Below are 27,800 nucleotides of genomic sequence, written 5' to 3' on the forward strand. Positions count from 1 at the left end.
AAGATAAAAGATAAGAACGTTTTCAGAATACCACTTATCTTTATTTTTTTTTAGGGCGCTTTTGTATTATAATTATGCGCGTGTGATAAATTTACGCGCTCAGCATAGGATGTAAAGCAAGATAAGAAAAAGATAGGAACAAAAGATAAGAACGTTTTCAGAATACCGCCCTGGGCCCCGTCTTACAAAGAGTTACGATTGATCTAATCAATCGTGACTCTATGGAAATCCATCAGTGTCAATTTTTTTCGTCAGGAAATATGCAAAATGTCCTTTGTTAACAAAGGAGAACACACAAAATTGTCAAGAAATCAATGAATTTATGGATATACATTAATATCCAAAAAAAATTATTTTAGCAAACTTGTTTTTATTTGTTGACTTTGCTGGCTTTCCATAGTTGCGATTGATCGGATCAATCGCAACTCTTTGTGAGACGGGCCCCAAGAATATTTATATGTTCCTCTTGAAACATGCTAATAAACCGACGATACACAGCCAGGAAACCAACAATAACAGAATTGTTATAAACATTTATAACTGTATGAGGGAGCTAATACAGGGGCGTTTCCAGCCTTCGCCAATAAGGGGGGGGGGGCGGATTTTTTTCCAGCCATATTTTCCCTGATCGGCCGCCCGAAGATGATTTTTGTTTAGCCTTTTAAGGGGTAGTCGTAATAGTCTCTTCTTAGCTTTATTCTCATAAATTAACATAAACATATTGTATTATTATCTTTATTTTCACTCGATTTTCTATTGTGCCAGGATTATTTCATTGTTCATTGTTTTTATCAGCGAATAAATTATACAATTAGTAGTATTAAAATTAGTTACTGTTCCTTTTAATAATTTGAAATATTTTAGTTTGATTAATATTACCATTTAAGTAACAATATTTGTTTTATTTATGTTACTAAGTATTGTTATCTTTGATTTAGATTTTGACTATATTTTCATGTATGATGTGATGATTTATGTTATTCTTTATGTTTTCATCAGGTCATTGATGAAAAACAGTTTTATACTGATCTTTTGTACCTGATTAAATATGTTCTAATAAATAAATAAATAAATAAATTTATATAATGCGAGCTAATTTTTTGGTTATTTCATGTATTTTGTCCTAAAATTTGAAAATTCTGGGCAATGTTTGTTTTCCTGAAAAATGCAACTAAATAATTACTGCGAACGCAAAGCGCGAGCAGAAATTTTAATACACGTTTTTAGCTGATCGAATAGGAACCTGTTTAATAAGGACTTCTTTGCAGTTAGCCATGAATACGTTACGTATTTCAACAATCATATAATGCAAGCGGCGAAGCGCAAGCTGAAATTGTTTGACATTTCTATCTAAAGAATGAACAATCTAGGCCCTTTTTTTAACATAAACTGGATAGCTTTATTTTTAAACAATTGATGCGAGCGCGTTGCGCGAGCGGAAAAATTCGAGATCTAGATCTAAAATCGGACACTCTATTCATGTTTTGTAAATCATGAAATGATTAGTAATAGGGAATCTTCCTACATTAATAATGCGAGCACAAAGCACGAGCAGATTTCTTTATTTATACTGTGATCTGAAACTGGATAATGATATACAAAGAGAACAAGTAATAAACATGCACGCACATGTTTCAGATTTTGACCTAGAATCTATGCATTCTAAATACATCTTTTATCATGAAAATCAAAGCGACCGCGAAGCGCGAGCTTAAACTATTTGATATTTCGATCTGAAAGGAGTTAATTTATGGATCGCCCTTAATAAAGAGCTGGGGTCCGTTTCATGAAGAGTTACAACTGTGTAACTTTGTCACTATGTCAACTACCATGGCAACATGGCTCAGCAACCAATCACAATCAATGTTACCATGGTTGTTGCCATAATGGCGAAATTAAAACAGCTGTAACTCTTTTTTAAATGGGCCCCTGATATTTTTATTGTTATTACTTTGAGTTTTGACATAAAGGACTGGGACATTCTATGGACATTTGGTCATCATATTGAAATGATGACTATCTTCCTATTCCTATTCCTAAGCGCGAGATGAAACTTGTCGATATTCCATTCTGAACAAAGGGAAAACTTAGTTATTAAATCAATATCTTATTTATTAATCTATTAAGCATAAGGAGAACAAGACATCTGTGAGTATTATGACCTGAAAACTTGACATTTCAAGCATTTCTTAAATTATAAATAGGATGCATGAGCTAAAATATATTTCTAACAAGTAATGCCAGCGCCAATCGGAGCCGAAAGTTTTGATACACTGTCATGAACTGGGGATTTCAAGCTTATTTGAAATAATTATAACTCGCCAATCAAAATGCGAGCGTGCAGCTGTAGCTGATACTATTTGACAATCAGACCTAATTGGGATATTTTACTTTATGGAATACACGAAAATGATAGGTACCTGACAAACAGCGCGAGCAAAAGAAATTAATATGACACTTTTTTGAAAATAAATTTGTAAATCAGACAAAATAATGAAATTTCGATTTCCGAGCTGAAATAAGTTTTGTATAATGACTTCAAATTTTGAAACTTTAAGCACCAGATCGAGTAAGACAATTATGTTAATCACTTAAGAGTCAATGCGAGCGCGAAGCGCAAGCAAAAATGTCATATAGTCACATGAATTTTTTTCCAAGTCTTCCTCTCATCTTATTTTTTCACTCGTCTTCCTCATCTTATCTTTCCTCTTCTTTTTCCCCCTCTCTTTTCTTTTTTCCCCCCATTTTTCTTTTCTTTTTACTCCGCCAATACGGGAGGGGGGCCGGGCCGCTGCCCCCCTTTGATCCGCATGTGCTCATAGGCATGGGGTGTACTTGCAACACAATTTGGGTTGGAATAGATCTCATGATACGTGTCTGATTGTTGAACTGACGTTGGAAAAGTTTTTTGGTCTGACGATGTATGCGCGTGCACTTTTTTCGATGATGCAATGTTGAGGCAACGTGGGGGGCAACGCTGTAGTGTTACCTGGGGTGTCAGGAACGGCTCCACGGGGGCATAGGTAGCATGCTCTAAGGATTTTTCAGTTAATATAAAACAAAAGGGGAGAAGAGATCAAAAAGAAGCGAGGATGAAGAATAGGTTTTTAAAAAAGTCTATGGCGTAATCTTTTTATAAGTCGTCGTAGCCCGTTTGTAAACAGACCCTTATACCCTAACAAATATCGTATGAACCTCACCCTATCAACAAACTGACGCTTTGTTACAATTTATCTTATAGTGTTTTAAGAGATATGTACTAATAGTGGTCTCATAACGTAAATAATAAGAAATGCATGTTGTGAGAAACGAGGTTTCACGTGACATTGACATCAATCCTAGATGAGACCATCAACTATTCTGCGAATTATAAACGACGTGGTCTTAAAAAAGATTCTTACATCGTTCGTGGCAGGTAATGAATTCACGTGTTACAGAAGCTCTGAAAATCAACAAACTGGCTTCCCAACTTTACTTCTATAGCTATGATATTTAGTACGTATGTAAAAATATCCTACCTCGTATCCTACATTAGGTACAGACTTCCGAAAGTTGATGAATGATTCATTCAACGTCTCTGTATCTGGCACATCAGCATACAATATCTCACGGGAAATAAAGTAACGTGCATGATTCCTCTTGTCAGGATTGGCCATCCAGAGTTTCATTCGTTTTTCCAACATTTCACGCCTTTCAGGATTGTCGTCATTGCTATCGTTCTCTGAAAAGGCTTGAATGGAGTCATGCTAAAATATGAACAGAAAATTTAAAGCTTTATTGTTTCACCATGCATCGAGATTACAGACTGTTCGAATAGACACACCACCAGATATTCGACTAATTGTGCAAATATCTTATTTTTTCTGCTAGAGATTTCCAAATTTCTCATGCAATTACGTTAAAAAACCTTCACTTTCATCATTATCCATTTTAAAATTTAATTTAAGTCAGAGAATTCTCAGAACAAACTCAAAATTGAGAAAGCGATGTATTTTTAATTTACATGTATCAATAAATAATTGAACAATTCGAAAAATTACTCTCAGACTGGTTTCAGATCTCGAAATAAAATAATGTCATAATACTAGCGTACCTTCATTACATTTGTGGAATTGCACGTTTAAGCCACTGAAGTTCCAAGAATTTCCAAAGATGAATCGTTTTAAATTTCCCTTTTATGTAATGTTGTTAATGTATGATTTATTTGCACTATACAATCTCTTCTGCATTAGCCTTCATTATTTAAATGTATAACATCTTCGATTTCGTAATGGTTGTGTCAGCCTACGGTAGGCCATGTTCCTTTGTGAAAATACATTGTTCATATAATTGTAATGATCATTCAGAGATAATCGTAAGGCTTTCATGACAGTGTTTATTTATTCATTTATCTAATTCAACATTCCGATTAACACACCAACAAAGTCACTCCCCGATAAGACCTTGTAAAACAACTGCTCAAGTTTAAGAACCAATAATTAGTCAAGTGTACTTGACCAAATTGTCTGAAAACCCGATTGTTCGTCATGTCCCACATTATTTCGAGTGCATTAAAAATGACTTTCTATTTCTTTTTTTTTATTTCTAATATATTTGACCAGGGTAGCCCTCTCAACATGGTTTCCCGTTAGGCCCTGGAATACATGATAAAAAATACAAAAACATAAACACATACGGAAATATACATAAACAACATGTTAAACTCATCATAACAGGAAACAAGTGTACGGCATCTTTAAAAATAAAACATACTATAGTGAATAACCAAAATTACATAGAAATCAATACACACAGTGACATATGAAATAAATGAAGGAGATAGACATAAACTGTTGATCTCAATATAACTTCTAATTACATATACATGTGAAAGAAATGGATGAAGAGAACAATGGTAGGCGTAGCTTAAATCAAGGTTCCCCAGAGCTATCTACCCTTTAGAAAAATTGGTGATGCCGACAAAATGTCTCTGCTGGGAATCGAACCCGGGCCCCCAGCTTTGAACGCCGGTGCCTTAACCACTAGACCACATAGACGGGTTAGTGGCTAGGGCGACCCCGATCCGATTGACCGTCAGATAGACAGATTTTCGACACTATACCAATTATAATTTCCTTGGTCGGGTGAAGGTGGGTTTTGAACATTGACAAGCCGCAATGCCTCAGCTGGATCAAAGGTATTGCTTTGATACAGTAAACGTACATGACGTATGGGAGAAAGTATACAAATGTGTGAATTTATACACGTACAACAGCTTTGGCAACTCTTTTATTGCGTATGAAATTCGCAATACATAATAGATATATAGACTGATCGGAATGTAACAATAAAATTGCAAAGTACATGATCATTAAAATAATATGAAATAGGCGATTATGATCATGCTACTCGCATGAAAAACAAAATAAATAAAAACTGAGAAGCAATCAAATCACAATTTATTAGTACACATAAAATAACAATTAAATGAAAACGAGGCAATTCTCTAATTGCACCGAACCTCTTTAAACAAGTCTTGAAATGTGTGGCTAAGTCGTTTGCACTGTCTTTCAAAAGATTGAAAAGCAAGGCAAGTTTGGACATGAATGGGAAGACTTAAAAATCAATATGCCCTGATGATAGTTTCATATATTCAGTACGTGGAGTTGGAATAAAAAGTTTGGGTATTTGCAGCATTTCTAGTCGTTTTGACCTGTGGCGACCGCACAGTAGCGTTGTTAGCGTAACAGAACGCTAACATTAGGGCCAGTCATACCTTTCACGGGTGAGCACCGCCTTGACGCATTGTTTTCACTAACAGATCACTAAAAGTAGGCCTACTGGTATCGATAAACTCACAGAAGCTTAGCCGAATTCCTAATAATCTAAAAATAATAAATTTTAGCGGTGCTTAATCGCTCAAATGATTGACAGTCGCAATTTGCACGTTTTCTCGCGCGGTAGTCGCGCGGAGCGGCAGTTCTGAAGCGGCTGTGATAACTACTTGCGGTCACGTAGATCAAACGAAACCGCACACAAAGGTGCGGAAAGCAAGATTAGCGGCGCTCCGTATAAAGAGGTCGCTCGTTGTACTGCGCAATGTTCACGAAATAGAATTCCTCAGGAAGTTACCGCTCATCAGAGGCGTGGGAAAGAAGCTTTTACTTGCATTCTGTATGAGTTTAGTGAGAGAATGTAATCATTTTGAGTTGAGGTTTTGTTGAGAACACTTGTTCTGTTAATCAATCCACTTTTAATTCCATAACGGACTCGATATTGGAACTAATATCAACAGCAATAGGATTCATCGTATCGCGACGGCCCCTGCTTCGATTCAAATCAAATTGTATTTCAAATCTTTTGCATGTTACATCGGTTTGACCTGCTTCTGAATCTCAAGTTAAAAATTCGCAAAGGATCTGGTTTCAGCAATACTCGTTGGGGAGCCTGATTTGAGCTGGTTTGTGGAAACCAAGGGGAAATCCAAATTTCTCGTATGTATTATGTACCTGGTGGATTTATACGAACTGGTGACCGACTAAGCAAGGATGTCGAGGTGGAGAGCATCCTAATTCAAAGCTACAATTGATGCCGCAAGGAAGAGATACGTTCATTCTTCTTCATGGTTTTTGCCTCGCAGATTATAGACAAAAAATTCCTACCTAACTACAGACATATACTGGCCAGATATACTGCAGGAAATATTTGGCATGCTACATGTGGTTATAAAGGAATGGAGGGTGACAAGTCGGTATTCGAGGAAAAAGTCGGGGCCGCAGAACTTGATTGCAGTTTGTGCATGGAGCTTCATATAGTTGCAGTCAGTCGCCAATTAAGACCTGAAAAGGTAGCTTCTTTTGTCCAAGTGATGTTCATGACTAGAAGGGTTTTGCATTGTTAATGAGCTTGACTGACTGAGTTGACCTTCGAATGCAGTAGACCATGGTTCCTAGGTAGATCCACGAGAGACCAAGGCTAGGATATGCAAGCATCCTGTGAGTATGGTATTGAGTTGGATGTATAGATACATGTATTTTTTAGATATTTTAGGTGAAAATGAATAAATAAAAAAAATAAAAGAACGGGTGATTAATTAAAAAGCAAAAATAATTGCATTAACGTCCACGGGCGACAATGCCTTGTTCTTGTTTCAAATTTAAATTCCGTAATCCTTTTCTTCCGCCAAAATCCCATTCATTTAACACATAGTTTATTCACCCTGCCAGGCCACGTCCCTCATCTAAATCTCTCAAAATATTGTAGGCACGTTGTCCAGCACCCCAAAATGAGGACCTCGCATTTCATTTCCCCAAATTACTCATGCATGACCATCCAGGCGCCATTTTGTTTATTTCAACTCCATTAATTTTGCATACAATTTCTCATCCCGTCCTTCCTCCCTTATCCTGCATGCTACAGACTTGTAATAAATTGCTGTCGATTGCTGTCGAGTTGCTCTTGTCGAGTTGCTCTTTCGAAAAATATGACTTGCCCTTCAAAATGCCGTCTTCTTCACCTAAATTCGAATCGAATATAGAATACGTTCAAACAATTCATGTTTATAAGAATGTTAAATATTAAACTTGTAAAATGGCCATAACTTCCTTGTTTTTATTCATTTTTGTTTTATATTTTCACGGTTTACTAATCATGTTATCCCTCACAATTCAATATTCTAGCACGCATTAGTGATCATTGAGATTAGAAATAGAATAGAGAATACTAAAATGAAAATAACTCCCTTGTTTTTAATTATTTTGGTCTCATATTTGCAGAGTTTGCCTATGGTATCATCCCTCATAATCCAAATGGTTTTTACGCATCCGTGACCTATACCTGACTAAATGTTGGCAATTGTGTACTTGCCAAAACTTTCTCGTTTTCATCCATTTTGGTCTCATATTTTCAGAACTTACTGATTATGACAAAATCCTTCATAAGTCAATGGTTTGATACGCATCAGATATTGACTTGTTTCCGACCTCCTGTTTTTAGGAACGACAAACTATCGATCTTAGGCCTAGGCCTATTCCGTATCCGGACATCTACCCCCCCGGACATCCACCCCCCCCGGACTTCCACCCCCCGGATATCTACCCCCTTAGGACAAGTACCCCCTAGGACAAGTACCCTCTAGGACATCTACCCCCCGGACATCCACCCCCGGACATCTACCCCCGGACATCCACCCCTGGACATCTACCACCCGGACATCTACCCCCCGGACATCTACCACCCGGACATCCACTCCCGGACATGGGGGTAGATGTCCTAGAGGGTACTTGTCCTAGGGGGTACTTGTCCTAAGGGGGTAGATGTCCGGGGGGTAGATGTCCAGGGGGTAGATGTCCTAGAATCGGCCTATTCAAATTAATTTCAATGAAGGTATATGGTCAGAGCGGGATCCGGCCTTTGATATCGCCGGTGCTAGCCGGCTAGCGAGATTGTCGATGTAGACATGGTGTATGAAAATAGCGGGGACGGACTAGTCCCAAACTTGAAGCTTGAAAGTTGAAGTTTAGGCCTAGTCCGTCCCCGCTTTTTCATCTTCATATGAATAAGTATAATTCTCAGCAGGTTCTTTTATTTAGGAACAATTTTCTTCAGAATAATCAGTTGTGAAATACGATTGAATTAGCATTTGTGTCAATTAGTGTTAAGTGTTACTTAGTCTTAGATTTGAATGAAATGGCGTAGCCTACCCTAGACCTAAATCAAGTCTATTTGAACAGGATACCCTGGGCCTGGCCTGGGGTGGTAATTTGAAAACGTTCTTAGTGCTTACTTCATTCAAATGTGATGTGATTCTTAAGTTATACAGGCCAAGCGTAGACCTGGGGCCCGTTTCATAAAGGACTTGCAACTGTTGTAACTTTGTCATAATGGCAACTATCATAGTAACAGGGCTCAGCAGCCAATCAGAATGAAGGTTTTCATGGTAGTTGCCATAATGGCAAAGTTACAACAGTTGCAAGTCCTTTATGAAATGGGCCCCAGATCCAGATTCAGTTTTATACAGCTGTAGAAATATGTGGTTGGAATCATTTTATTTTTATAAACAGAGTGGGGTAGGCTTATGCCTCTATGTGATAGAGAATGAAGTTTCGGGTCCAGATAACTTTTCTGTTCTAGTTTGGAATATTCATACATAGACCTGGGATATGGGCAGCTAGAAATTTCAAAAATATTGTTTAAGAAGAGTAATTTTATTTATCTCTAAAACTCTCAAATTTAAATTGTAAATTGCAGATCCGATGGGACCAACATCTTAGCAGTTTACACCTAGTCAGAAGTACAAAATTGAGAACCATGCCGATCAGCAAGTGTTAGTTACAATCTAATGAGGAACGGGATATCTGAATGGAAAAATTGCAAGGTATGCTTAATGTTTTGATAATATACAGGCTGTATCTAAGCTCACACCCCAAAAAAAAAAATAATAATAAAAAAAAATAAACATTCCCCCTTTTTGGGAGGGGGTTGGCTATGGCCAATTGAGCTGAAACATTATGCGATATCATGTAATGTTAAAGCTTCATTGTGAGTTAATATTTGTTTGAATTCAGATTCACCAGTATTTCCAGTTTTAACACTGCATACTAATTATCCATATCTCCTGTCTATACATGCATTTGCATAAAAAACCAAGATATTAACAGTTATCCCAAATTCTGATAAATATTTGAATTAATTTGCACTCTTTATTTTCAAAACATACTGTTGATAGTTATATTGATATATGTATTTATCTGGATGTGGGACGGAGTGTCTGCATGTGCTAAACTTTTTTTTATCACTGAAGAGTATAAAATAGAGTTTACATTTTTTTAAAGAAACATCCAGGGCGTATTTGATTTATTATCGGCCCTTCCAAAGGTCTAGCATTTATCTTTGCGATACTATCGATATAGGGGGCTGTCCCTTGCTTGGCACAGCCCTCGTCAATTGGAAATGGTGGTTCGATATCATGCTGCAGCTCAGAAGGTTCAACACCTACACTTTGTTATGCTTCTATGCAACGACGTATAACTGAGAGAACTAAATCCATGGTCTTTCAGCTACTGACGCCCTCTTAGACGGATATTTGCCGCCTTTCGCACACCTCAGGAACGGTCAGAGTTTTACGTCTACGACGACGGGCCCCAAAAGTCTCTTCCAAAATCAACTAACGTCGTAAATAAGTATTTGCGTTCTCCAGCGAAAGGTCCGGATTATTTTTGGACACGTCGGAACGGCACAGTGGCAGTTAAGCTAAATATTGCTAGCCTCTCCCCTAAATTGGGGTGGAAAGCTAGGCGTTGTCGTTTCCGGGACATCCTGTAGGCTATTTACGTGTAGTATTCTTAATTGATTAGTTATGTTGCTAATTGTTGCCAAGGGTTGAACATTGAGCTATAGTTTTGTTAACAAACCTTAGAATGAGATGCCGCCAGAAAAATAATTATGATAATTAAGCATACGATATGTCTGCATGGTTAAGCCAATTGTTCTGGAGCAGGAGGGAATCAGACACAGTAATTCTTCCCACTTTCATCATGATATATTGTTGGATCTGTTTATCTATTCAGTTGTGCGAATTTTCTCTCTCACACATAGAGAATGCTGTTTTTATGCAGCTAAGATGTTAGTTGTTGGTAGATCCTTAGGCTTGTTTTACTTAGTCTCAACCAGGTATTCGTCTTCAATACACGAATACACGAAAGGGTTCTTCCTTTCTTTCATTCTGTATATATATATATATATGGTAGAAACATAGTGAAGCCAATTTTATCTGGCATGGGAAATAACGCGCTTCATGGGATTCACAGACAATAATATGTGAGCGACGAAGCGATATGCACACTGGCGGCGGGCATTGTCCGTTTGGCGGTGAATCTTACGTAACTTTAGCTGGCTTCACCATACCTCAGCAGGAAGGTATATTGTTTTCAATTATTTGAGATCGGAAGTATTGGCCATTGCGTCTTAATTATGCACCATTTATTTCATGTTGTGCCCTTGATTGTTTCCTCGTCCATATAGGTTGACACCCTATCATTTGTGGAGAGGAATTTTGTTTGGGCAGTGTTATTAATGTTGTGCCCTTTGAATGTTTCCTCGTCTGTAGAGGTGGGCACCCTATGTAGAGAGAAATTGTTTGCGTCATTATGCACCCCGGGTAGGGATGTGCGGACGCTTGGGTGCGGACGCTTTAGTAAAATTGTGATTGAGTTATCGGATAAAATATACCCGGGTCCTTCCAAGTAGTTATGCTGAAGCCGTCCACTGTAATTAAGTGGTATACCCATTATATAAAGTTATAACATTGAACTTAGGATGGTGATTTTCAGATTTAAGAAACGTACTAATATGTATTCAAATTATGTTAGTATATCGTATCACAAGAACCAACTTATTCATGTTGTAACCGCCAAGATTATTAAGCCTATTCCCATACTGGTATGGGAATTATGTTGGTGATTATACTTGTTATGTATGGATGAGATTCAAACCACAACCAATGGCACACCTTAGTTTCTTGTGCTTGTGTTAATTGTGAGTGTAAAAGGCTTAGCAGAAGCTAACAGTGGCGCTAAGGTCAATACAAATCACTAACAGTGCCAAGGGCACCAATAGTGACGATGTTAGTGAATAATTTCTCTCTTTAAAACTTGTCTCCCTTTCTTATACCAAGTAATTTAAAATATACCTCGACTGAATTAAAGAGCTATTCTGGGCCCACACAACAATATATGAATAAATTGAGTAAGATTCGATGAGCAAATTCCTGAAAATTTCATCAAAATCTAATAAAAAAATAACAAAATTCTTGAATATTAAAAATTAAACACTGTATTTTGCAAATGATATTACTGAGCAGCATGTGGTCATGAATATGCAATAAATGGAACTATAATGCAATATCCTCAAGCTCTTTCCCCCTTTTCTGATTTTACTGAAATGAACTCGTAATTGTCTCAAATGTGTATATGTTGTCCGACGAGTAACGAAATGATGATCTTTGAAGCAATATTATAGGTGGAAAAAAATTAAATAAACCGAATTTTGTATGATACAACAGACCCTCATTGCATATTCCCGAAGACATGAATATAAATTTCACCGAAATAGGGCCTAATGCAAAATTTAAGATACCATAATTGTATTCATTTCCAATTTTATCAATTTGTCAGTGTTTTGTTTCTCATTTTCAAACAAAAGAAACTGATGAAAAGTGGGATTGTATTTTTTACAGAATCTCCATCGTAATATCATGACAGGCTATTTTTTAAAAATCTTTTTGAAGCTTATTGGATATCTTCTAAATTGAATTAGTAAATATATATTTACTACCTGCTGCCATTTTCAATTTTGTAGGCCTATATGATAATGAATTACATTCATTTACCCTTTCCTAGACAAGATTTTAAACTTGTAGGATGTGCAAATAATCATAACTAAATCCAAGTTAAATCTAGATCACTACGCACAAATTATAGATTTTGCCTCACTTAGCTTTCTGTGCCTTCTGTGCGATAATTCTACCCATTTTGTTAGGAGCTGATTTGTTAATGGATACTATACAGATTGTGATGTCAACCATTGATCTCAGATGTAAATAATGGATAATAGCGATCGTGGCGAGATTACCGGTTGTAACAGGGCCCTTTGTTAGCGCAGTGGTAGTGAAATGTTAAGCTAACATCGTTTCTGTGCGGCCGATACTGTTCGATATTAGCTTGTTTATATAATTTGGGCTAAGGTTGTTAATTATTTTGAATATGGCAATGCAGTGATTAAACTGTATCTATTGGAAAAAGAATTGCCAATTAAGCTTCTGCAGTAAGTATGAAGTAGATGTACATAGGTCGGCATTTAAAATAATTTTGGCGTAGCGATTCTGGGTTCGTTTTTGTTGTGTTAACCAAGATAATGGAACAATAATCAAGATGAGGGACAAACATGACAAAATACGGATCAATTAGTGTCTAGGGCTTAATCCTCCGAATACAAGAAGTGACCCGATGAAGTTTGCTGTTCACACTGTTCACATGTTTTGTTCATTTCATAACTGGGTCGAGAGTAACTCCAAGATATTTACTATTTCCAGTGTTAGATTTTTACATGATACATCAATGTTACAACTTTTCATTTTTTTTTTCATTGAACCAAAGATCATGACTTTAGTCTTGTCGACGTTATTATACATTTCGTTTCTGTCTATCTTTTATGACGAATCAAGATTTATTTTATCAAGTTTATTTAACAATTCCTCATGAGGTATAACGTCGAATCGGGGGCGGCGGAACGGGGGGGGGGGGCAAAATAAAAAGAAAAATTCTCAGTAGGAAAAATGATCTTTTTGGAAAATGCCCTTTTTCAAAATCAAAAGTGCCCTTTTTCAAAATGAAATGCCCTTTTTAAAGTAAAACATAATACATTTTTTGTTAGAAAAATCACACAAATGTTTGATCGCGCTTCACGCTCGCATCAATTATTGTTCAATATAAGGTTTTGTTTAGTGTAAGATTATGTTTAGTATAAGGTTCTGTTCATGGTTATAAAAATGCATAGAATGTTGTTTATTATAAGATACTTATTCCATTTGTGGTTACAAACAGTGATTAGAATATCCAGTTTTCAGGTGAGAAAATTACAATTTTCTGGCTCACGCTTCGCGCTCACATCAATATTTGTTCACTAAGCTATTCATCCTGTGCATTCAAAATGCTTAGAATGTCCAGTTTTCAGGTTGGGATATCAAACATTTTGGGCACATGCTTTGCGCTAGCACCAATTATTGTTTTCTAAGGTAGTGTTATATATAAGTAGAATTGTAAGAACAATTACATTTATTTATTTAGTTATAAGTATTTCCTCTTTATGGATATTCATAGCATATAATGATCAAGAATATTCCAGAATGTCTCAGTAAGGCTTTGTTAGGCGTGCCTACACCTAAATAACAAGAGTAATGAGAGTTTTTTTTTTTGTATTTTCTGGATACACAATAGAAATGGTACACAATAGAGACTCCTAGTGGTAGTGCAAATGGATACTAAGATTAGCTATGTTGTTGACAAGAGCATAGTTTATTTCCGACTGGGATACAACATATATCTTCTGTGGAATTATTTGCACGACATCAATGAACTGTTTGCAGTTACTTTGAGAGAGGAATTCTCAGTTCTCATCGCGATCATCAACCTGTTTTTTGTGTGATTCTGTGAGGATTTATTCACATCTTTCGAAGGGAATGGTTCTTTGAAGATTCTTTTGCAATTTTGAGAGAGAGATATTGTCTACTGCTTGCTGTTCTTGGTGATAATCGGTAGTGGGCCATCTGAGATAAACATCCTAAGATGAAGCTGCTCCTCGGACTCTGGGTTTGGCTTTGGTGCCTTCACGGAATCCATTGCAGAATCTCCTGTTGACTGCCCTGAGGTGCCTGATGCGTCCAGTGCCAGTAATCTTTCTGCGCTTGGCCTTCACACTCCGGTTATATTTCCTAATGGTCTTACAAGGGTATGAACAGGCTGCACAGGAACAGTTCTGGATGTGCCAGCTACGGCGCCCACACCTCCTACAGAAGTTGTGGGTCTTGTTACGGCGCTGTCCAAAGCTGGAAGTACCCTCAGTCATCTTTTTAAAGCAGCAGACTGTAAGAGCATCATCAACCTGTTTTAATAAACGCTTTTCAACCCATGGATTGCTGACATTGACTGTTAATCATCATCAACATCGTCTTCACATACATCTTAACTTGTTACAGTGACTCTTGTTATTTATCGTGCTTCAACATCAATTTCATCATCGCCATCATTGTGAACTTTAATTTAAGGAATCTTCACCAACCCACTTGGATTTTTATCTTGATTTAATACAGGACTATCATAACTTTGGATTGCACATTTAACTCATCAAGAAATGTAAGATCATTGCTTATATTTATTTTATTTAGTGTATGATTGATCAGTTTCCTATTTCTTTTTACTTATGTTATCATGTCTTGTACTGTCCTGTCTCTTGTATTGTCTTGTCTCTTGTTTTGTCTTGTCTTCTATGTCTTGTCATTCCCATTCTCTTTCTGCTTTTCTTCTGTCTATTGCACAACATATTCTTCACAGCGAAGACCTCTGTGTGTGAATAACTTTGCACTTGTTTTGTAATTATGCTTACATCAATATGATTTGGACCTCTTTGTTCCTTCTTTTTTTCTTTCTTGTATATAAACGCATATATGAATAAGTCGATTATATTTTCTTCATTTCCAAGGGGGATCCACACTTCACAAGCTTAGTGGACCCCCCTTATTTCCATTTATGCTAAATATTATACTGGTTTTTTTTTGTTTTACGAAGTAAGAATAATTTATATTATAAATACAAAATGAAACGCTCTGAGCAATCCGAACTTAAATATACTTGTTATAAAAATACATTGACAAAGATTATACGTTTAGAAAAGAAAAGATATTTTACTAATCAGTTACAACTTTACAAGCGTGATATGCAAAATACATGGAAAGTTTTAAAACAAGCAATGAATATATCAAATAATAAATCTAATATTACAAAATTAGATCTGACGATGTAATTTTTGAAGATTCTCGCCAAATTTGTAATATCCTGAATAATCACTTTTCCTCAATTGGGGAAAATCTTGCAAATAATATTCCTCCCGCAACAAAACACTTCTCTGAATTTTTAGGCCCACCAAATTCTAGTTCAATGTTTCTCGCCCCAACTTATAATCAGGAGATAATTAATATTGTTTAAGTTCTAAAAAAAGTACAGGACATGATGACATCAATAATTTTCTTCTTAAGGGGGTAATGTCGTCAATTGCGGATCCATTAACTCATATATTCAATCTGTCACATCTTAACGGCATTGTTCCCGAGAGCATGAAAAAAGCAAAAGTAATTCCTTCGTTTAAAAAGGGTGACAAATTAGATGTTAATAATTACCGCCCAATTTCTTTGTTATCTACATTGTCGAAAATACTAGAAAAGATTATTTATAAAAGAACTATAAATTTTCTCAAATCAAATAATATACTTTCGAATTCCCAATTTGGATTTAGGGAAAAGCACAGCACTACACATGCATTATTGAGTTTCATTGAAAAAGCGGCACATTCAATCGATAAATCTTCTCATTTAATTGGTTTGTTCCTGGACTTCTCCAAGGCCTTCGACACCATTAATCATTATATTTTACTAAAAAAATTACATCATTATGGAGTGCGTGGGAAGGCAATTCTCAAATGAAAAAAAATAATTGTGGAGTTCCACAGGGTAGTCTTTTAGGCCCGATTTTGTTTATAGTTTATATTAATGATTTTTGCAGATCGTCAGATGTTCTTTCTTTCATTCTCTTTGCGGACGACTCTAACTTATTTTTGTCACATAAAAATCCTCTTCACCTTGCTAATATAATAAACTCTGAATTAAAAAATGTTACCCAATGGATAAGAGCAAATAAATTGTCAATAAATCTTCAAAAAACAAAATATATGTTGTTTAGCAAATCTATTAATATACTTCCTGTCGATATTATTTTGGATGGAACTCCCTTGGAAAATGTATCCCATATTAAGTTTCTTGGAATAACATTCGATAATAAGCTCTCATGGAAATTCCACATAGATAACATGTGTAAAACTATTTCACGCAACACTGGTATAGTTAACAAGCTTAAATTTTATTTACCATTATCGTCCCTGCTTACATTATATTCATCCCTTATATTGCCTTATTTAAATTATGGAATTTTAGCGTGGGGCAACACACATCAAACACTCTTAGACAAATTACTCCTATTACAAAAGAAGTATCTTCGTATCATATGCCACACAGCATATTTGTCTCATACGCACCCATTATTTCTTAACATAAAATATTGAAAATTAAAGACTTATATTTGTTTAATCTCGGTCAGTTTATGTATAATTATAACAACAACAACCTCCCAAATGTATTCAATTCAATGTTTCCAAAAAATCAATCCATTCATAACTATCCAACAAGGCGATTGGGTGAATTCCATTTACCACTTTTAAGAACTTTGCTGGCTCAGAACAGATTTATATACACAACAAAAAAGTAAGTCCCCCCTTGAACAAACATCAATAATTTCCGAACCAATTCGAATTATTGAAATATTTTTACATGAGCGTGTACTAGGTAATTTTATAGGCTACCCTCTGAGTAAATGTAAAGGACGTATTTTACGTCATGCTTCAGTGAGCACCGTCAGAAGGCAAAAATGCCACTTTTCAAAAGTCACAAGCCAAATATCATGACTTTGATTCCATTTTACTGGAACTAATTCCACATTCTCATCATGAAAAATAGTCAGAAGGCTTGTAAAAGGTACTTTCTAAAGTACGATACAACTGTTTTGCTAAATTTCATGGTTGAATAAACACAAGTCCAAATTTGCAATAATTGGATTTTTTATACATTTATATCACTAAGAATGAAAGAATATGATGACAGTTATTTTTGGGAAGAGTATCTTCAACAATATTCATCGTTTCACGGTTCAATGAACATTTATTAAAAACAAAAAATACGATTTTCAAATATCATAGACAATTATTGTTTCGTTTTGGTAACTGAAAATTATCTTTTCTCAATTTTTTCGTTATGTTCACGACCATTTAACTTGCTTCAATGATTCAAAGGCTTTTAATTAAACATTCACGCTTGAATGAACATGTGGAATGTGATGCTCTCTTTTTTACGTTATGGAAAAAATGCAATTCGTAACTATGGATATCCGTTAAAAACCTCCTTGCATAGTTCATTTGATTTGATTTTTATGAAAATCCCGATGTTTAAGTGAGCACATAATATTCGAAAATTATGCAAATGAGAAGAAAGTTCAAAGCCGTGGCCCCACTCTGTGCCGTGTTGAATGGTTATTTTGTTGTGCGCGCCTTTTGGATAGTGTTACTCTGAAGCCATGTGCGTAGTTTCATGAAAAAACTGTTGGCAGAAGTAGCACAAATCGTCCATGAATCAAACCCTCATTTCATATTTGTGAAAATTTTGACTTCTTCTCTCATAGACTTGTGTACATTATGGGTGCATATGTTAAAGCATACTTAACCCCATATTCAGTATGGTGGATCTTTTTTTCAAGGCTGTCTTTAGCAATGTCATTTGGCAGTATTAAATGTTTATTAACCTATGGGCAGAATTCTGTGCAGAAATGAAATCAATATGTTTATTCATGAATGAGTGAGCACGCATCAAAGTGGGAAAATGGGTATTTTCAATGTCACGGAGTCATTTTAAACGGTCATAACGTGCATATTGAGGGCAAATTCGGTTTCAAATGTTTTTGTTTTATCATCCATCATTTCTATCACCACACACTTTTCGAACTTAAAACATTTTCATGGTTGAGCGAGCACATTCGAAAACTTAGGAATGAATACTCTTTATACGGCATAAATGTATTCTTTTCGTAACAAATTTTCATGATCAGTTTAATTTATGGGCAAATTAGTGGTGGACCCAGAATCTTAAAATGGGGGAGGGGCCTATAATCGGGGAAGCCACCAACATTTTCAAATTCTAACATGATCTATAGCAAGTTGTAAATGATACTACCATAACCCCCTATGATGATACGTCACGATACAGGGGCCGCGGAAGTTTTTCAAAGTGGGGGGGGGAGGGGAGGTTGGGGGTAGCTGAGCCAAAAGTGGGAGGGTGGGGGCTGACCATGCAAAAATCACAATCGTATGGTCATTTTTACATTTTTGTACATGCTTTTTGAAAAAAGTGGGGGGGGGGCTGAACCCCCTCCCCCCGCTTCCGCGGCCCCTGCAATACAATGTGCTCACTCAACCATGAACATACGATATCAAAGTTGTGTGTGGAGTGGCTAAATGATGGATAGTAAACCAGTATAACACCATAAAATTCACCTAAAAAACAACTTTTGTCCAACATTGTATTTGCACAATCTGAAACACGACTCTTGTGACTTTCAAAAATGGTCATTTTTAATTCAATCTTTGATTATTCATGCATGACTCAACCGATCAATTTTATATTTCCCCAGGAGTTGCCTAATGAGTGTAGAAATCCACCTACGAAACATCATATCTCAAAATCATTCCGTTCAAAAGTTACAGCAATTTGATTTAGGGGGGACTTACTTTTTTGTTGTGTATATATGATGGACCAAAGTTATGGAACTCATTTCATAATGATTTAAGAACTGCTAAATCTTTGAACTCTTTTTAGACTAAATTCAAACTATCTCTATTAAAATCCTATAATGTACCCTAAAATTAGATCTAATTCATCATCTCTGTCAAGTCATCAATATTACTATAAAGACTATAATTAAAACAAATTAATCATCTTTTTTTTAATAGAAAAACAAATCTGATACAAGTCCTTCTCATTTGTGCTCGGTGTCGAACCTTGTACATTATTGTGTCTATGCTCTCCTCTATTTTCTCTTTCTCTCCTGTCCTTATCCGCCTTCTTATACCACTTATTTACTTACGGCATCAATCACATTTTTTTGCGCATCATATTCTTTCCAGGTCATTTCATATATTTTTTCTCCTTTTATACACATCCACGATTGCATGTGTTTTATCTACGTTCAGCAGCACCCATCCATCCTATCAGGGCATTCTCCCCTTTTTCTTTTTTTTTCTTCGAGGGGGGGGGATATTTTAGGACGGGTTGTTTTGTCCTATACAAACTATATTTTTTTGATAACTTCGTATTTATTTTGTGAGTATTATTTATCATTTATTTATTTTTTTTCTCATTTGATTACATATATCTGTATTTGTACTTAGTTATTGGTTGTGTTTTTTTTTCAGGGGCCCACATTGTACAAGTATTGCTTTTTAGTGGGTCCCTCCATTTCCATCTTAATTTGATTTCTATTGAAAAATAATATACTAAGTTAAAACCTCCAATGTGCTGCCCAAATTGTGTGTTTTTTCACAACATGTGTATTATTATTTTTGTTTCTCTGCAACGGATACAAATACTTATGTTTATATATGGTATACAACTTGTTTTTGTTTGACGGAAGTGAAATAAATAAAATTGAAAAAAAAAAATGATTTGTATTACTTTACATTACTTTGTACTATGTTTCGAATGGAAATGGAATAAGGAATTGAATTGAAAAGTTGAAAAGAAAAGGAAATCAAATTTTAAACTAAATTTTCATTGTTATATGTTGGAGTATCGTAACAGTAGTCATTCTGTTCCTGGTGAAATGCCAAGAATGTCTAGTTTTCTGGATAGAATATCACATATATTCAGCTCGCGCTTTGCACTCGCATTACTCAATTGGTGAGATATGTAGCCCGTAGCCTATTTACGAGTCATTAAATGCAATCTTTCAAAGGTTCCTTTTCTGGTCAGTATATTAAAAATTTCAGCTCGTGCTTCACGCACGCGTTAATTCTTTAGTTAGATTCACATCCCTTTTTTCATGATTACAAAAACTGCTCATAATCTTTACTTTTCATGTCTTATTGCATGAAATTTCCAAAAGTATGAGCTCCTTATTCTCGCTCGCAAGGATGCCCTTTTAACCGTTATTAGATCCTTAATTGACCAAAAAGCGAGTTTTACAACTTCAGATTTGAGAAATCGCTCAAAGCGCTCGCTCGCATAAAAATAAAACCTAAATATATACTTTATCAATCAGAAATCACTTTAAAACGATTGCTCAACTTAATTACTACAAAACACACCACTTCTTCACACAGATGATAATCTCGTGAAAATATCCGTTTGCACCAAAATGCCATTTTTGGCATATTTTTGCTTTGCCCTCCCTCCCCTCCCCAACGAAAATACGTTCTGCCGCCCCTGTGTCAAATGCTTTACGGCAGAGGCGTCGATTATGGGGGGGCAGGGGGGGCGATCGCCCCACCAATGAAAATATTGGGGGGGCAAACATATCATTTTGCCCCCCCAATAATTCCGCATGTGCTAAAAATAAAATAAGATTGTAATGTTACACAGAAATCAGCAAGCGAGATTGAGATACACAACTTGTTCTTCGTCTAAAATCGTGCTCAAAATGTCCACTTTTCAGATTGGAATATCAGAAAATTTCAGCTCGCGCTTCGCGCTCGCATCATTTTTGTAACAAAAACCCATACTTTCCATGATTAAATAGGTGAATATGGTCCCGTTTTCAGTTCTAAACTTTAAAAGAACTCCCACTTCGATTTGCAATAATCTTTTGTTGGATATATATATCTTGTTCTTTATTAAAAACGTCCATTAAACTCAATTTTTTTTCAGATCGAAATATCAAAATTTTCAGCTCGCGCTCGCATTAATCTGCTGGTGAGATATGTATATATATATATATATATATATATATATATATATATATATGTCTGTGTGTGTGTGTGTCTGCGTGTGTGTGTGTATACATATATATATATGTACACATATATATAGGCATATGTGTGTGTTTGTGTGATCGAGCGCCTTTGGAAAATTGATTCATGATTTTGCCCCCCCAATCTGAAAAATGGATCGACGCCCCTGCTTTACGGAGGTCTATATTGTAATAAAGTTGAAACATTAGAAATATCATTGATATAAATATAAAAAAGAAGAAGCGGGCAAAAAAGTTATTGATTTGGAATGATTAAAAAACTTTATATTGGCTTCCACAAGATAACTACGGAACCAGTCCAAGGTTAGTAGCACGAATCCCTAAATGGTAAAGTTTGCTTAAAAGTATATTATGATCAATTGCATTATAAGCCTTAAGTCCATAAAAACCCCTTTTAATTGTTCATTCTTGCAAAACATAGGTAAATATATTATCAATTAAAGTAGTCGTATTTTTTCAATGCTCGTAGGTTTGATCATACATGTAGAGCTCTGTAATAGCTCTATGGTTTGATAATTGTCGGGAACATACCATGGACATTTAATAATGTATTAAGGCCATCGGTAATGTAATTTTGGGAGAGCAGATCAATATTAAAACCCCCCATAAAATGCATATTACTCGGTTTAACTCATGTAATGGGTTATCAAGATAATCCAAAAAGAGTTTTTTTTTGTCCTTCTCAGGGAGTTTATTATAGTAGACACTTCAGCACTTTGCCCAATACGTGAACCAATTTCGATACAAAGCAATTCAGCACCATTATTACGAGAAGAGAGGTCAGAGCGAATGATTTAAAAGATGTAGTATTATTGGAATAAAAGCCACCCTCCTCCTTTACCCTTTCAGAATGTATGAGTGAAAAGTGCGGAATGTCATATAGAAGAGGTGATTCACTATGAAGCCACGTTTCGTTAATACCTACAACAGACAAAGGTAAATTGCAGAGAATATAAAAGCAGTTGTTGCGTACATGCTTAAGACGGCTTCAGCCGGGATCTGACAGGGGTTCATACATCCTTGTCGCACATCAAGATCATCCTCTACCCCTTGTTCCATGGGTTGGTTCCCAAAGTAGGAATTTCTGTGTGCTCTGTTCCTGATGTCGGAGAGGGTGGCCGGCTAGACGGAGCCCCCGGGCAGCAATCAAGTCCGCTTCCATGGGAAGATCACCTAGAGTTGGTAATCGGAGGTGTAGGAGCTCCAGTGAACGTTCATAACTTTCGCAGCATGTGGGTGTAGGTGCCATTTAGGTTTTTTTTCTCCGTGGACACAGTTAGGGCCCAGCACTCGCATCCATAGAGCAGGATGGCCTCAACTTTAGAAACGAAGAACCGCTTTTTGATACCCGGGTTCATGTTTGACTTCCATATCATATCCATGCCATTTAGGGCTTTCCAGGCGAGTGCTTTTCTGACTGCGATGTCTTTCGACCCAGGATCCGAGATACTTGAAGTCAACCTTCTGTTCCTGGATGACACCTTCCCTGGTGCGGAGTGGTGCATGGTATTCAGTGTTGTAGGACAGGTACTTGGTTTGGGGGCCATTCAGTCGAATACCAACCTTCTTGCATTCGGTCTCTACCCTGATGAGTTCCTTTGCTTGCTCTATGGTATAAGACAGGAGAGCAATATCATCCACGAAGTCCAGGTCAGCTAGGACTTCCTTCGGGTGCCTCCTAGATTCGTTGGGTGTAATAGTGAAGCCTAGCCCCTCTTCCTTTCCGTCTGCCATGGCTCTCCTCAGTGTATAATCTAGCACTATTATGAACATGAACAGAGCGAGGGTGTCTCCCTGGATCACTCTGGCGAGGATGTTTAACAGCTTCGTCTCACCATCTAGGGTCTGTACTCTGGCCATGGTATCATTGTACATCCTTATGATTGCTCTCAGGAGGTTGGGTGGGATACCATCCTCATCATCTTCTCTCTGTGTATGGAATCAAAGGCTTCCTGAAGTCGGTGAAGGTAATGGTGGATGGGAGGTGATTAACCTTCTCACCTTCAATGATTCTTCTCAGAGTGAGGATCTGAGCATGGACCTATTACTATTAATAGGTCCATGATCTGAGCAACTGTGGAGCACTTGGGGCGGAAGCCATTCTGATTTATGCGGAGTTTGATATAAATGACACTGCGTATACGATTGAGGATTAACCCTTCCGAATTTTATTGCATTCGCGGAGGGAGAACAGAATACTCCCGAAACCACCCGAATACGAATATTCGGATGGATTCGCAGCTGATTCGGTTTCGGTGTAACCCTAGCTTGACCGTGTTCTCAATCGGGACCCTTCCATCGGAATGAATTCGATCATATCTGAACGGGATACCAGATCGTGGCATTTGAAAAATACCAATCGTTACCCTGTCCCACCCAAGCGGATTAAATCGTATCCATAAATATTACCACGTGAAATTTCAGATAAGTTGATAGAACATTCGCGATGAGATACGAAAGGACTATGGCGGCGTTAAGTGCGAATCGTGAGAGTGGGAACTATATATATTGAATACTAGGTATTACGCCCCTTAAAAGTATTGTTTAATTTTGTGAGCAGCCGATATGAAAAATTCTTAAACCAAGATGAAACATGTGTTCAAGTGCATGTATTAGAACTAATAAACCCTGAAAACAACCATTATTGAGAATGAAAAGCTAAAACTACAAGGCAAACGCCGATTTTGTAAATAGGCGTCTTGTATATAGTATACATGAGTGTATGGGATGAAATTAAGTTTCCGGTCACTTTATATTTCAATATTTGAAGCACTAAATAATTATTTTGGAACGCAATTTTTTCTGGGCTTCATTTTTGTAACTTATCATAGACACAGGTGACAAGTGTGACCTTCCAGCTCAGATTTTTTTAAAAGTCAAACCAATGTTAACCAATCACTTTAATCGTACGATGTACCAAAATAAGTCATGTTATAGTACAGTGCGTCCCAGAAAAAACGAAACCGAGATTTAGCGATCATTTATCATTACTTAATCATAAATAAAATAGACAAATGACCTACCAATTTAAAGCTTAGAATCTCCTCTTTCATCTGATATTACATACATTATTTCTCATTCACGCATGAGTGAGCAAATACAATTTGAAGAAAGGATATCAAAAACTCATTTGGCGGGGGGTATCTGGGTTTCAAAAAGAAAACCACATTTTTGAAAAGTTCAATATCTCCTCTTTAATTTGATACCTAAATTACAGAAAATGGTCAAAAAATAAGAAAGTTCTGGTCATTTGAAATAAGGCTTGAATTTCAATAATTTCATAAAATGAAGAGGTTCTCCAGGCTGGCTTTCAAACTCACTCGACACTCCGTTTTGTTGACGATCAGCCATGCATTGAATCTTTTGTTCACCATGTGAAAGCTTCTGTGGGAAAACGTTTATCTCATGAAATTATGGAAATGCAAGCCTTATTTCAAATGACCAGAACTTTTTTATTTCGATTTATTTTTTTCATGCATCAATGAATTGACTGGTGGTATAAGATGGCAAAATTATAAATGATCAATTTGTTATTCATCGAAATTATATATTTTTTTAAGTGCAAAGTTAAAAAAATATATAAAGCAAATTCTTTATGGATTAATTTCAAACTGATTTTTTTTATTGTTCATATATTATGTATATGTTTTTTTTTGAAAAAAACTTATTCTGAGGACATAAGATAAAGATGAAAAAACAATCGGGGTACACACTTTTAAGGAATGGAAATCAAAATGAGAAACTGTTTTAACTTACGATGCTCTTTGAATAGAACATTGATTTGTCCTGTTGCTGATTGTCAGGCATCGTAAGAAGAACCTCACATCTGTCTCTCCAGCGACCAGATGGAATCTGATCTAGTTCATTAAGTACATAGACAACGTATTGAATAGTGTCATCTGCGAAACTCTGATCAGGATACCTGTCTTTTGCAAACTAGAATTGGTCAAGAAATGAAAAAAAGGGCGCGAGTAAAGATCGAAATATATTGGCGGATTCAGGGGGAGAGGGGCAAAGCGCCCTCTCCCTCCCTCATTGGCGGATAAAAAAGAAACAGAAAAAGGAAGGGAAAGGCAAGACAGGGGGAAAAGAAAACACAAATAGGAGGAAAAGGAACACTGAATAAAATTGGAAAGTGGTATTATAATGGGTGAAAAATAAGGTGATATAAAATTAACATTTTCTCTATCTCTTCGCACTTGTATTGCCTTGAGTGAGACAGTAATCTGCTAAAGAGAATGCTAATGAGTTTAAATGTGGAGCCTGTTCATGATTACAAAAAAGTACTGATTATAATAAAAAAGAAATAATATATCACGCTCCGCACTTGCATAATTTACAATGACATCAATATGCTCTTCGTGATTTTCTTCCCTGTTTAACAGTGCTTAACATTTTCTCTCGGTTTCGTATATGAAGAATTCCAGCTCCCGCTTCATATTCACAGGAATTTAATTGGATAAGAGGTTATTGTCTGTTTAAAAACTTGCTCAAAAATTAATGTCCATTTTCAGATCTGGATAATCTTCACGTGACGATTTTTCGCTTTCATCATTTATTTCAAAATATTTTTTTTCATGATTACAAAAAGAAGATAGAATGTCCAGTTCTTATGTTTAAATGTTGATGTGTGATTGGAACTTCATATGAAGATAGGATTACGAAAACAACCCGTACGTATTCCCTTTTTTCGGGGGGGGGGTAGATACGGGTCAAACATCCATCTATATTACTGAAACTCACATTCATATTCATATTCAATGCTATGAGCGCCTATAGGCAGCCCAGCAATAACGTCAGGGTAATAACAGGAGCTCTCTCTCTCTAAAAGGCCTGTTTTCGGAACTGAAGTGGTTAACGTTGATAGATCCCGAAGGTAGATATGCCGATTTTATTATTTTATCATTAATGTCCTTGTTATTATCATTAGTATTATTATTATAAACATCATTATTAAAATACAACATATTAAGGCAAAATGAGTATTATACAGATTCATCATTTCCTCTTTTCGATTTTTTTCTCGGTATTTTCGAATCTGTTAGTTTCATGCTTGATACAAATCAAGATTTTTTTTAATTTGTGTCACATATGACAATATTTTCGGGATGGCTTTGGTTCATTCTCCTTATTGAAAATGAATATATTGATGACGATAAATATGGAAAACCAAACCAATAAAGAGTCCCTGGCCTAGATTTGCAAATAAATATTGGTGATTTCAATGCATTTGGCAGGATTGGAGTGTAGCCGTTCTGGCTCCCTCCTTGTCACAACGGGGTATGTGATCGATGCCGAAGGCCTAGTGTCCTTTCGGAAGGTGTTAGTCCCCACTTTATCCACTCTCAAAGCCAGGTGTTAAGTGGGTATGATGACAAAGCCTTGACAGTATGCATACAACATATTGTGTGTTTTTTTAGCAGATTAAGGTAAAGTGCGAGCTGTACTACCTTTTCCAGAGAAGGACGATGTTTTACACCTTTCGGAGGCTTTTGCCTCCCTGTGATCTTCACATGTTCATGTACCACCTTCACTACACGCTCCACGACGGCGTCCTGGTTTTTAGCCCTGTGTATATCAATCAATAACACCTTTCCAACAAGCGGCAGTTGATATTCTGAAGCCTTTGAGTTCTGTAACGTAGGTTAACAAGAAATGGACAAAACACGATTTTACATGAACAAGTATATACCAAGTAACAATGCATTCTTAGAAAAAATAGGACAGTTTGCAAGCCCCCGTTTGGTCAAACTAATACCATGGTCACATTTGCTCTACGGCAGTGAGTCGAAAACAGCCGTTTTATTCATTTTCATACAAACCACATATACGTAGCTCGTACATAAAATATTTAAACGGCTGTTTTTGACAAATGTGCCCAAGGTATTAGTAAAATGGTAATGAATATGTGAGCCACCAAAACTATTAAGCCAAATCAGTGCATCGAATCTGCTACAATCTTGGTTGACTTTTACCAATATTTTTAGTCTGATATATATTCATTAAATGATTGGTTTAATGTCTTAACTATTTGAGAATGTATTCTAGACTACATTGTCCAATTTAAAAAAAATCATGAAAATCCATCATTAAACAGAAACGTTTTTTCGATAAACTATAGGAAAGCAGGAATCCCAATCTTGTCGATAAACCAAGTTCAACATTTTCCCCCAAACTCCTACAATTGTGTGCTTTATTTTTGTCAAGGGTGATTTCCAATGTCACTGAGTGTGTCCATATTACATATTTCAGGGACGACCGTACATCTTAAAAAATAAAAAGTGAGTAAAACATTTGTTTCAACAACAGAACCAAGGTTTTTTTTATTCAAACAGAGACGCTGGCGAGTTCATGCATCCCGGGTATAAAGTAACGCAAATTAATTTTGACGGCAAAAGCAGCAGTCAAAACGAATGATAACAAATC

At 36.3% G+C, this 27,800-nt stretch overlaps 1 protein-coding gene across 5 annotated transcripts in view; it reads right to left on the reverse strand.

Annotated features, from left to right (window-relative positions):
• Window positions 1-2,705: 2,705 nt before the first annotated feature.
• Window positions 2,706-27,800, reverse strand: part of LOC121414220 — an 83,948-nt gene continuing 58,853 nt past the window's right edge. For 4 of the 5 annotated variants that reach the window (XM_041607323.1, XM_041607322.1, XM_041607319.1 and 1 more), the window contains 3 exons: window positions 26,825-27,007; window positions 25,131-25,310; window positions 2,706-3,746 (listed from right to left, as the gene is read on the reverse strand). In XM_041607323.1, coding sequence (XP_041463257.1) covers window positions 3,450-3,746; window positions 25,131-25,310; window positions 26,825-27,007 — 660 coding nt within the window. In that variant the 3' untranslated portion in view covers window positions 2,706-3,449. The remainder of the gene's footprint in view (window positions 3,747-25,130; window positions 25,311-26,824; window positions 27,008-27,800) is intronic. The other variant, XM_041607321.1, reaches the window with a different exon arrangement.

Source organism: Lytechinus variegatus, chromosome 4 (assembly GCF_018143015.1).
Source record: "Lytechinus variegatus isolate NC3 chromosome 4, Lvar_3.0, whole genome shotgun sequence".
NCBI classification, from domain to species: domain Eukaryota; kingdom Metazoa; phylum Echinodermata; class Echinoidea; order Temnopleuroida; family Toxopneustidae; genus Lytechinus; species Lytechinus variegatus.